Source organism: Bos indicus, chromosome 19 (genome assembly GCF_029378745.1).
Source record: "Bos indicus isolate NIAB-ARS_2022 breed Sahiwal x Tharparkar chromosome 19, NIAB-ARS_B.indTharparkar_mat_pri_1.0, whole genome shotgun sequence".
Taxonomy (NCBI): Eukaryota; Metazoa; Chordata; class Mammalia; order Artiodactyla; family Bovidae; genus Bos; species Bos indicus.
This window is the reverse complement of record NC_091778.1, coordinates 22,887,332-22,900,069: the sequence shown is the minus strand read 5'-3', so window position 1 is coordinate 22,900,069 and position 12,738 is coordinate 22,887,332. Positions and strand designations below refer to the sequence as shown.

The 12,738-nt window shown below is 52.0% G+C and overlaps 1 protein-coding gene across 1 annotated transcript; it reads left to right on the top strand.

The window, feature by feature from the left end:
- Positions 1–5,575: 5,575 nt before the first annotated feature.
- On the top strand, positions 5,576–6,250 carry BHLHA9 (basic helix-loop-helix family member a9). The gene has a single exon (XM_070774407.1). The coding sequence runs from the start codon at positions 5,576–5,578 to the stop codon at positions 6,248–6,250; it is 675 nt and encodes a 224-aa protein (XP_070630508.1).
- The last annotated feature ends 6,488 nt before the right edge of the window (positions 6,251–12,738 follow it).

The following is a 12,738-nucleotide window of genomic DNA, read 5'->3' as shown; positions in this document are numbered from 1 at the left end:
CGGCCGCGGCCACGCCTCCCGGCGGCGGGGCTGGGAAAGCGGCGCTCCCGGCGGGGGCGGATCCCGGGCGCGCGGAAGGAGGACCGGCCGCCGCTGCAGGTGCCGCGGAAATGCCTGCCCCGCCGCCCGCCTTTGAAGTCGGCCCGCCCCCCGCCCGGCTCGAGCCCCGCTGCAAGCTGCACGCCCCGGGGGGGTCCCTGCCGGGGATCGTCACGCCGAGTCCATCCGGATTCCCGGGATTCGTGGGAAGGCGGCCGAGTGGGGCGGGGGCGCTTCTCTTGGCGAGCTCCGGCCATTTGGCCGGAGAGTGTGACCTCAGAATTACTCATTTGGAGCCCAGAGTGTGCAGGGAAAGGGTCGGGAGTGGGGACCCGGCCTGGAGAAGGAGGACACTCGGGAAGGAGAAGCCAGAACTGTTTTAGCGAAGGGGTGCAAGGGCAGCCCCGCTCCCAGCATCAGACATCTTGAGCCCTTGGGACATTTTCTTTGCTTTCCTTAACCTCCCTTTCCTGTGGATTTGAGGATTCATGGTAGGGGGCCGGCAGAGAAATTTGTGGTTCCATCTCATTTCTTCCCTTGCTGATTTTCTATGACTATTTTATTTTTAAGGCCCCCCGCAGTCTACTGACATGAGGTTTTGTTTTGTTTTGTTTTTCTCCCTCCATCCAAAGTATCGGTGGGGATGTTCTAAGGCTAATGTGCAAGAAGCAAATTGTGTGTAGTCAAAATTATCTCTGAAAAAGACTTAACCTTAAATAAGGTATTATGTATACAATCCTGAAGTCAGTTCTCCTTAAGCAAGGTAAAACTGAATAACCACTGGACCAGATTCTGAAAGAGTGAATACGCATATATATATTTCTGAGCATTTGAACCACTTTGCTTTTAACACAGAATTTTGTATTCAGTAGATGTGGGGTGAGGTCCCAGAAGTTAGACTGCTGCTGCCATTACAGCCACATTTGAGAACACAGCTTTGATAACTTCCAAATTTCCCTGAGGTCGGTGGAGGATTCCTAGGCATTCTTTTTGGCTGCAAGGATTGCTGCTGCTGCTAAGTCATTTCAGTCGTGTCCGACTCTGTGCGACCCCATAGACGGCAGCCCACCAGGCTCCCCCATCCCTGGGATTCTCCAGGCAAGAACACTGGAGTGGGCTGCCATTTCCTTCTCCAATGCAGGAAAGTGAAAAGTGAAAGTGAAGTCGATCAGTGTTGTCCGCCTCTTAGAGACCCCGTGGACTGCAGCCTACCAGGCTCCTCCGTCCATGGGATTTTCCAGGCAAAAGTACTGGAGTGGGGTGCCATTGCCTTCTCCAGCTGCAAGGATTACGTCCCTCTATTTTAATACAGAATTTCTATATATTTAATGCACATGTTCGTGGCTGTCAACACATGTGACAGTCTGTAGCACTGGGCCTGGTATTTGGTGCATGTTCAATAAATGTTCACTGGATTTGAATACAGAGGTTGTTTGATCAGACCACTGTGAAATTTCCAGAGTTTTGCAAATATTTTAATATCAGGGAGGCACCACTTATTCAACATTCAGTAATCATTTCTTTGGACCTACCCTGTACCAGGCAGTGTGCTAGGAACTGGGAATACAGAAGTCACCTGGATACAGATGCAACATGAACATTAAATTACAATATGTAGATAACGAACAAAGACCTATTGCACAGCACAAGGAACTATACTCAATATCTTACAATAACCTATGCTGCTGCTGCTGCTGCTAAGTCGCTTCAGTTGTGTCCGACTCTGTCCGACCCCATAGACGGCAGCCCACCAGGCTCTCCCGTCCCTGGGATTCTCCAGGCAAGAACACTGGAGTGGGTTGCCATTTCCTTCTCCAATGCCTGAAAGTGAAAAGTGAAAGTGAAGTCGCTCAGTCGTGTCCGACTCTTAGTGACCCCATGGACTGCAGCCCACCAGGCTCCTCGGTCCATGGGATTTTCCAGGCAAGAGTACTGGAGTGGGGTGCCATTGCCTTCTCCGATAATAACCTATAAGAGAAGATAATCTGAAAAAGTGTGTGTGTGTGTGTGTGTGTGTATATATATATATATATATATATATGAATCACTATGCTGTATACCTGAAACACATTGTAAATCAACTATCAACTATACTTCAATAAAAAATTAACTTAAAAAATAAGGGAAAAAAGTGCAATGAAAAGAAGTGAAAAATGTAAATGTGTTAGTTGCTCAATTGTGTCTGACTCTTTGTGACCCCATGGACTGTAGCCAGCCTAGCTTCTCTGTCCATGGGATTCTCTAGGCTACAATACTGGAATGGGTAGACATTCCCTTATCCAGGTGATCTTCCTGACCCAGGACTGAACCCGGGTCTTCTGCATTGCGAGCAGATTCTTTACAGTCTGAGCCATCAGGGAATTAAAAAAAATAATAGGAAGGGGAAAATGGACATGTTCTGCCAAATTCTAAGATGGGGTAATGCACAGAAGTGAAGGGTTCAGGGCAGGCTTCCCAGAGAAGGAAAGATTCGCAAGCAGTGGAGGCTGGTGACCAACTGCAGGCCGCTGAACTGTGTCCAGAACTCCGGTAGAGAGAGGCCTTTCCAGCACCTGCACCAAGGCTGCTTTGGGCTGTTCTTGGGTCCCCTCAGGCTACTTCTGACTCCCCTGCCCAGCTCACCTGCAGTCCACGGTCAGACTGGCAGGTAGTCACTGGCCTGTCACCTCTGCTCTCTGGTGCTCCCCCTGGGGTCCAGCAGCCATCAGTTCAGCTGGGGACACAGAATTAGCCAAGGAGATTCCCAGGCAGCGAATCTCAGCCCAGGAGGCAGGCACAGCTGGGCGCCCTGGATTGCTCCTAGCTTCCAGCCCATATTCTCTACCTTTCCCCTGCTTGTCTCTCTTCATTTGGAGGTTCCTCCCCCTTCCCACTTTTCTCTGTATCCGTCACTTTTTTTTTCCACAGGTGGTTGAAACTATTTGACTATCTCAATGACTTGTTTCAAAGGGCAGAGGCAAGGCCTCTATCACCTACAGGTGGTCAGTGGGGGCTGCTGGTTGGGAAGCCCAGAATGCAGGCCCAGCCTAGAGCGGTTAAAAGCCTGGTCTCCAAATAGGAACCACACTGGCTGATTTGAAATCTGAGCTTGGCAGCAGCTTAGTCCTTTGACTTGGGGCAAATAATTTCATACTTTCAGAGTCTCAGTTTCCAGTCTGTAAAATGGGTATTATTATAATAATAGAGCCATCTGTACAGGATTGCTATGAGACTAAGTTAAGGTATGTTAAAAAATACACTTAATACCATGCCTGTCTATAGTATGCATTCATATGTCCAACTGTGCCCTTGAAGGGGGAAGTTTTGGAAGGAGCTGTTGGCTGGGGGTGGTTGGGGAGGGAAAAGTCTCCCTGCCTTGCCAACAAACCACCCCTCCCTGGCTCTTCTGGGACTGAAAGGTCCACCTGCTGCTTCCTGATCTGTCTGCCTTTGAGCCCTGGGGCCAGGCTTTTCTGAGGGGCTAGGCAAGACCGCTGAGCTGGAAAGTGGTTCAGCTCTCTCTAGAGTGGCCTTGGGGGGCTAAGGGACACAGGATAGGGTGGGAACAGAGGTGGCTGTGGAATGTGACTCTCGGGAACCATTCTGTCTGGGCTGTGACCTTTTTCCCTGCCTCCCACACTGAGACCCATGAGACCCTGGATGCACCCATGACACCTGTGGCCATGCTTAGGGCCGAATCCTGCTTGACGTCTGCATTTCTCTACGATTCTATGTGTGTTTTGAGGACAATGGGAGACCACTGAATCTAGAGGACAAAACATCCAGTCCTAGCTGCTTTCATTCACTTTTAAATTTCACAGATACTTCAGGTTTGGGGAATAGAGAAATACAATGTCCTTAGGGTACTTAGCAGAGAAGGCAATGGCACCCCACTCCAGTACTCTTGCCTGGAAAATCCCATGGGTGGAGGAGCCTGGTGGGCTGCAGTCCATGGGGTCACTAAGAGTCGGACACGACTGAGCGACTTCACTTTCACTTTTATGCATTGGAGAAGGAAATGGCAACCCACTCCAGTGTTATTGCCTGGAGAATCCCAGGGACAGAGGAGGCTAGTGGGCTGCCGTCTATGGGGTCGCACAGAGTCGGACATGACTGAAGTGACTGAGCAGCAGTAGGGTACTTATAGACTAGTAGGCAACACAGAGAATAAAAGAACAGCCTTATTCTTCTTCTCCAAAGAGCAGGTCATAGTTTGAAATAACAGGGTTATTGGTCTGCTCTTTGGCAAGATGGGTGTGAACTCCATACCCATCCCAGCTGATACCACAGTCTTGGCAATTTGGAGGCATCTGGATTGTGAATGGGAATGAGATTGACCTTGGTGATCCATATAACTTCCTTGTGGATGCCTGAAATTCCACTGGGCGGTGGTGGTGGTGATGGGATCTTTCTCTAGGCTTAAAGTGTTATTCTTTTCCTGAGACCCTATGTAAATTTTAAATCCCTGGGGGTGGGGGTGGGTTAACCGAGTTCATAACACAGCAGTGCTATGTCCTGAGACAGAGCTACTCAGTGACTTTGGACTCCAAAAGATGCCCCTGGTGGATACCACAAGGGGAGCCAGTGGACCACAAGACAATCTCCATTACCCTCTGAGTTAGCACTCAGCTCTGCTCTGCCTGCAGAAGAGAGAGCTAAAGAGATGTAAGGGGTGAGTATGTGTGTGCTGTGCTAAGTCACTTCAGTCTTTGCAACGCTATGGACTGTAGCCTGCCAGGCTCCTCTGTCCGTGGGATTCTCCAGGCAAGAACACTGGAGTGGGTTGCCATGCCCTCCTCCAGGGGATCTTCCTGACTCAAGGATCAAACTGCATTTTGAGTTTGATCAAACGGGTCTCCTGCATTGCAGGCAGATTCTTTATCACTAGCACCTCCTGGGAAACCTAGAGGGTGAATAAGGCCCAAGCAAAACTCAAACCCGGAATTCCAGCCAGCCTCACTCTGGGAGCTGAAAGAGCCAGAAATTCCAGGTCCATCTTAACTGCAGGGCCCTGTGGTCTCTGATTTGCCCCCTCCCTTATGGCTCCTGCTGGAACAGTCATGCTACCCTCTGTGACAGCCCTGTGGTTGCCCACAGGCCTTGACAAAACTTTCAGGGTTCTTTAAACACACTCAACTACCCCTGGGCCCCTTCTGTGTGCCTATCAGCTCTCCTGCCCGCAGGCCAGATTTGGCACTCAGGGCGAAGAATGTGGACCCCAGCCACCCCAGAGAGGCCTTGGAGTGAAGCCGGGCCAGGTCTCCCCGTGGCTGGAGCACTGCCCTGGGCGTGTCCTGCTGCCCGCCTGGCCCCTTCCTACAAGAATCTGCATGCTTCGTCCCTCTGGGTTCCTCCCTCACCAACCTACCTGGAGGCAGGTCATAAAGCAGGAGGAGGGAGATGGATGGATGAGGAGGGCGGAGAGCCACGTGGTGCCATAAAGCCCCAGCTAGAGAGGGCCTGTCCCGGAGTGTCCAGGCTGTAGGAGTGCACGCTCAGAAGGCGGACTGTCAGCCTTGGGAGCCGGAGCCGGGGCAGCGAGGCCTGGGAGGAGGCCATGCATCGAGGTGCGCCAGGACCAGGCCTCAGGGGCCTGAAGGGGGCTGAGGGCTCTCCTCAAGACTTGGGGAACTCTTGCCTGGAAGCCGAGAGGGATTTTGGGGTGCTGAGAGAGAATGGCGGCCCCCGAGGCCTGGGCGAGGCGGAGGAGGTCGCCGGAAGCAGAAAACGCAGCCGGCCTGTGCGGTCCAAGGCGCGGCGCATGGCCGCTAACGTGCGCGAGCGCAGGCGCATCCTCGACTACAATGAGGCCTTCAACGCGCTGCGCCGCGCGCTGCGGCACGACCTGGGCGGAAAGAGGCTCTCCAAGATCGCCACGCTGCGCAGGGCCATCCACCGCATCGCCGCGCTGTCCCTCGTGCTACGCGCCAGCCCCGCGCCCCGCTGGCCCTGCGGGCACCAGGAGTGCCACAGGCAGGCCGCGCGCGCCGGGGACGCTGGGGACCTGGGCTCCAGCCCGCCGGCGCCGCCGCCGCCCGCCGGGCCCTTCGCGCCGCGCTGCGCCTCGTGCCACCCGCACACGCCCCTGGGACGGCCCAGGGCGGTGGCCGAGGCACTGCCGGGCTGGGCCCAGGCCTCCCCCGGAAGCTGGCGCCGAAGTCTCGGGGCCCCTTCGGCCTGGCCGCGGGGCCTCCTGCGAGCGGGCCCCGGGCTGGGCCACCAACACTCCTGACCGGGCACCGAGCGCACTGAAGGGCCAGGAAGGAGCCAACGGCAGGATGACCACAGAATGGGAAGATTAGAAAGCCATCCCTGGCAGAACTGAATGGGCTGAAGCCTGACGGGAAAGGAGGCGCTTTGTCGGTGGGAAGGAACTCTGGAGACTGGGCCGCACCTCCTAGAACCCCGCAAACCCAGCCAGGAGCCGGATTCTTCTGGGCACTTTCCTTTGGACTTGAACTCTCCTTGGAAAGTGACTTTTGCATCTCGGTGCCTCTGAGTACTATTGTCTCTTGCTTTACAAAAAAAAAAAAAAAATTTAGGAGAAATGAAGACCTTTGGACAAAGTGGGGGGTTTATGTGGGAGTATGGGTGGTAACTGATGGGGTCGGATGATGCAGCGTGGGTCCCCTCCCCCTGCCTGTGCTGATGCCCCAAGTCTGTGGTCTGGGGGAGGCCATCAGATGCAGCCAAATAAAAAGGAGGAGCTGTCATCTCTGTCTTCTAGCAGGACTCCACGGGGCCCAGGAACCCAGGGTGGCAGGAAGACCCCGAGAGGCTTGGGGCCTCACCCTGGAATGATGGGCCCCTGGCCTGAAGCCCACAGGTAGGTACTAGGAGACATTGGTTCCTGCAAGAGCCCAGGTGTGACTGAGCACTGTGAGGGGCCCTGTGGGAGAGGAAGTTATCTGGAGATGAGGAGCAAGACTGGGAGGCTGACGATGTGGTCAGAACTGCTGTCTGCTGTGAGCTACAGAGAGCATGGCAGTGAGAGCAGACTGTGGGCCAGCCTCAGGGAAGGAAGCTGGGGGCAGGGCCAAGGACTTGGGGGGCATCAGTAAATCCCGCTGGTACCCCAAGCAATGGGCAGATGAGGCTCCCGGGGAAGAGTGGGAGTGTGGACTGTGCCTCTGTGATGAGGGGCAGATTTGGAATCCAGGAAAGTGGGGCCTTGGGCCAAGGCTGCTGCAGAAGTGGGAGGGACAGCTGGCCCCCTTGAGAAGTCTGGACAGCTGCTCTGTCTCTAAGATGAGCACTCCGAGCTCATGTCCGGCCTCACTCATACTGATCCTCACTGACCTTCAACCACAACCTATCGCTGGTGCTGCTCACTATGAGGACCCAGATATGACAGGGAAAGCCTGAGGGCTTGCTGGTCTCCTTGGAGAGTTGGGGGCAGGGGGAGTTCCACAGCTCAGAATGGGGGACCCCACAGATGCTGGAGAGATGCCCATAGCCTCCCAGGGAGGAGTGAGGGGTCCCCAGAGCACTTGGGATGAGGCTCATCATCCTAATTCTGCAAGTGAGACCCTGGCTGGCACACTTGGCATCTGGTCCCCAGGCCCACAGACCCCAGGGCTCCACATTTCACAGGGCGGGTGGCCAAGTCACAGATCATGAAAAGCCTTAGACTCTGGGGCAGTGGGCTCTTGGGGCCCCACCAGGGGCAAAATGTGGGGCCCTGGCCCCAGGCCTGCCCACTGAGTGTGCCCTGTCAGGGAGAGGCAGTACCATGGTCTGACAGCAGAAAGCAAAGAGCCAGGCTGTCCTGGGATCCAGGCTCTGTTCTGCACTTAATACATGTGTGCCCACTTAACCTCTCTAAGGCTGTGGCGGGGGCGGTGGGGGAGGGGTTCACCTCTGACAGGTGGCTCCACCTCAGGATGGCTGTATTAACCTTCATTCATCAGGCACAGTTTCTGGCAATTAGAAGGTGTTCCACAATTGGTAGTGTTTGCATATTATAATTTTCTGACAGACAAGCCTGGACAGTGCTTCCACCTTGCTTCAGCCTCAGGTTTGTATTCTCTGGAAACATGATAAAAATGACCATCAAGTCCTGCTTTACGGAGTTCCAGGATGAAAAGAAATGAGGGTTTTTCCCTGGCTTGCACGCTTAGCTCTGGAAGGGAAAGGGCGCCCCCTGCAGGTGAAATGGGGAGTGTGCCGCAGACTCTGAAGGCTGAGGATGTGGAAGTACTGTCTCCTTATTTATCAGTTGAGTGACCTTGGCAAATCGTCTAAGGGCTTTGAGCCTAGGTGTTTACATCCGGTATAATGGACTAAATAAGTCCTTATATCATAGGCTGTTCTGCAGACTAAAAATGCATTTAAGGCACTTAGCATGGCGCCTGGCCTACGAAATCACTCACTGCATGAAAGCTATTTAATATTAAGACAAATTCTATTTGTAGAGCTGTTAAATGGAGAGAATGCATGGGAAGGTATTTTATAAAGTCTGCAACACATTAGTTATTAACATTGTTTCATCCGGGCTATCTGTTTGAGGGCATACATCTGCATATTTACAAGATGATAAATAAGTATTTGCCTGGCATGTTTACAGAAATGTGTGCTGCTAAGTCTGGTAAGTCACTTCAGTCGTGTCCAACTCTGTGTGACCCCATAGACCTCAGCCCACGAGGCTCCCCCGTCCCTGGGATTCTCCAGGCAAGAACACTGGAGTGGGTTGCCGTTTCCTTCTCCAATGCAGAAAAGTGAAAAGTGAGAGTGAAGTCACTCAGTCGTGTCCGACTCTTAGCGACCCTATGGACTGCAGCCCACCAGGCTCCTCCGTCCATGGGATTTCCCAGGCAAATGTGTAGATATGTGAATTTTTGTGTGTGCATATGAGTATCTATTGACCTAACAGGTACCCCCTCCTCTCCCTGATTTTTTAAAGGGTGCTAGACCAGAATACCTTTAATTATGCGCCTTCCAGGTTTTCTGGCGGAGAAGGCAATGGCACCCCACTTCAGTACTCTTGCCTGGAAAATCCCATGGGCGGAGGAGCCTGGTAGGCTACACTCCATGGGGTCGAGAAGAGTCAGACACGACTGAGCGACTTCACTTTCACTTTTCACTTTCATGCATTGGAGAAGGAAATGGCAACCCACTCCAGTGTTCTTGTCTGGAGAATCCCAGGGACGCGGGAGCCTGGTGGGCTGGGGTCGCACAGAGTCGGACACGACTGAAGCAACTTAGCAGCAGCAGCAGCAGCAGGTTTTCTGGAACCCTTGCTTGAGTTTTTTGTTTGCTTCTTAGAACCATATCCGTTCTCTAAGATGACTGATTTGCTGTGACAAGAAGCTGCTGCTGCTGCTGCTAAGTCACTTCAGTCGTGTCCAACTCTGTGTGACCCCATGGACGGCAGCCCACCAGGCTCCCCCATCCCTGGGATTCTCCAGGCAAGAACACTGGAGCGGGTTGCCATTTCCTTCTCCAATGCATGAAAGTGAAAAGTGCAAGTGAAGTCGCTCAGTCGTGTCCGACCCTCAGCGACCCCATGGACTGCAGCCTACCAGGCTCCTCCATCCATGGGATTTTCCAGGCAAGAGTACTGGAGTGGGGTGCCATTGCCTTCTCTGGTGAAAAGAAGCTGTATCCCTTATTATTAAAGACATGGAAGTTATCAACCAAGACCACATAGGTTTATCCAAATGTAATGGAAAATAGTACAAGGATAGGTATTAAATGAATATAAAAAGGAAAGTTCTGGAAAGAGAAGACACCCACAGAACACAGAGCTGTAAAAATCATGGCCAAAAGATATGAATGACTGATATACCTAAAGACAGAAATTATATATCTATAAGGTTAATCCCAACAGATTACTCAAGTAGTGTTCAAAGGAGAGAGAAAGGGTTCACTTCGAAAGGGCAGAGAATAATAACAATTATAGGACTTTTGCATCATGAATGAGACATGCCAGCAAAAGTAAATAACAATCGTAAGACCCAAGTGTTGTCAGAGATGTGGAGAAAGGGGCACATTTACAGAGGCACCCCACTTCAGTACTCTTGCCTGGAAAATCCCATGGACGGAGAAGCCTGGTAGGCTGCAGTCCATGGGGTCGCTAAGAGTTGGGCACGACTTCACTTTCACTTTTCACTTTCATGCATTGGAGAAGGAAATGGCAACCCACTCCAGTGTTCTTGCCTGGAGAATCCCAGGGACAGAGGAGCCTAGTGGGCTGCCCTCTATGGGGTCACACGGAGTCAGACACGACTGAAGCGACTTAGCAGCAGCAGCAGCAGTTGTGTATCTGTTCCTTTTTTTTGGTAGAGAACAATTTGGCAAAATCACAATAAAAATACCCCAAGGAAGTAATTCAAAAGGAAAAAAAAAATTTTTTTTAAAAGGAGGTCCCAGTGGCACTGTATCTAACAGTGAAAGGCTTGAAACAACACAGATACTTAACCAGAGAGGCTTGGGCAAAGCAAACTCAGGTATTTGCAACAGGATGCCAACAATGATGAGTAGGGAAAGCAGATCAAACTGGTCTGTGCCTGCTGCTTATAAGTGTGGACCAACAGGTGGGCGCAGGAACCCACCTGGAGAGAATTTGGGGGATGTAAACAGGGTTAATATCCATTCGGCTCTTGATAATTGTCTTTAAAAGTGAAAGTTTTGTTTGCTTAGGGCACGTTCTAAAGAGGAGTGGGGAAATGTTTTGAGCATAGACAGCAAGGATTCCTTTGGAGGGACTCCGGGTGGCACAGTGGTAAAGAACCCGCCTGCCAATGCAGGATGCATAAGAGACTCGGTTTCGATCCTTGGGTCAGGAAGATCTCCTGGAGGAGGCCATGGCAACCACTCCAGTATTCTTGCCTGGAGAATCCCATGGACAGAGGAGCCTGGTGGGCTCCTGCCATAGGGTCGCAAAGAGTCGGACACAACTGAAGCAACTTAGCACACACATACCTCACTGGATGTGAAACTGGACATCAGGTTTTGCTCACATTTTGCACTCATGTGTGTATGTGTGTGTAGACACCAGAAGACTGCCTGAAGCAGGGGAGCTGGGCCCAGGCAGACCTCAGTGAAAAGTGGAATTTGCTTAATTACGCCTACCCTGTCAGCCCCATAGGGTTTCCGGATACCCAGTGCAATACTGAGGATGAAAAGGCTTGTGGTCACAGTTACAGGGTTTTTCTTTCTTTCTTTCTTTCTTTTTTAACCTCTTCTTGCATTAGGCTCAAACTGACCTCACCTTCTGAGGTTTGTGTCTCTGCCCACTCCAGGCCCACTTTCCATACCATTGTTTCCACCTCGGAATTCTTCAAAGCCCAGGATGCACTCAGGTTGAGGCAGGTAGAGGTGGGTTTAGCAGCTGTGTGGACACCCTCGGCACTTGATTGGTGCCTTTATCTTCCTCTGGTTCCTCCAGTCAGCTGTCACTGTGAGCCAAGCGCATGAAGAGGGAGCTGGGGGCACACCTGCCGGCTCCCCAAGCCTCACAGACCGTCGGGGAGGGGGCACAGAGAAGGGAATGACTTTCTTCAGTTACCTGCAAACATACTAGGGAGCAGGGAGGTCACCCCACAGCAGAACAGAAAGGCCGATACCACCTGTGTAGCTACAGGGGCTTATAGCGCAGACCCCCACCTGGGGCCCACAGGCGTGAGTGAAGGCAGAGTCGGAGGGGGAGCTCAGCGCCTTCCCTTCTAAAGGCTGCTGTGGGCTTAGCTTCTGGCTGCTCTGCAGAAAGTGGGCCCAGGCTTCCCAGATCTTCACGTTGAAAGTCTGGAATCTCCGTTTTTATGTGAAGTGGATTTTTTTTTTTAAAAAACACGTTGCGCACCAAACCCACTTTGCCCAATGAACCTGGCCCATGGGCTTCCAATGAAGACTTCAGTTGAGGGTGGGGGTGGAGGGGAGATCGCACCTGCAGGTGGGTTCAGGACCAGGCTGCAGCCGGAGCAGCTGGCTGCGTTGGGCTCACCAGTCCCGGAGCCCAAACCAGGAGCTCCTTGTCCTCGCCTCTCCCCCTCCTCCCTGGTCCCCACGCTCCTCTCTGGTCCTTCCCCTCATCACCACCAGGCCACTAGATGGCGCCACAAGCCCAGCATCTCACAGTGCAGAGCAAAGCCGGCTCCCTAGTCCGGGAACCCCAGTTTGCCTGATAATCTTGCTACCATGGGTCACCCTGGGGACTTCCTGGCTCTTTCTTGTTTCTTCCAGTTTTTATTAAGTAAAAAAAAAAAGCTTCCTTATGTCAGGTTTCTTCCATCCTTCAGGCCAGTGCTGCCGGATAGAAATGCAATGCAAGCCATGTTTTAAATTTTCTGGTAGGCATATTAAAAGGAGAAAAGGGACACAGGTGACATTAATTTTTTAAATGTTTATGTAACTCAATATAGCCAAAACATTATCATTTCAATATGTAATGTACATACACTGTGTTAATGAGATATTTTAAATTTTTTGGTACTGTTGGAAATCCAGTGTGTTTTATATGTATGGCATATCTCAGTGTGGATGAGCCACATTTCAGGGGCTCTATAGCCAGATTTGGCTGCTGGCTATGGAACTGGCCTGGCTGGGCTGATTAGTGGTAGGCCCATAGGGCCTGAGTCGTCCCCACCAAGAGTGAGCTCCTAGATTGTAACTTGGAATTCTGGCCAAGCTGGACACTGACTTAGAGTCTAGGACTCTCGGGCATCCAAACAGCCACCATCTGCAGAAGGTCTCTTATTTTTAAAATTGTTTTAGTCTTTT

Bases quoted from the DNA above. Each gene is read 5' to 3' on its own strand.
- BHLHA9 (XM_070774407.1), top strand. From the start codon at position 5,576: ATGCATCGAGGTGCGCCAGGACCAGGCCTCAGGGGCCTGAAGGGGGCT.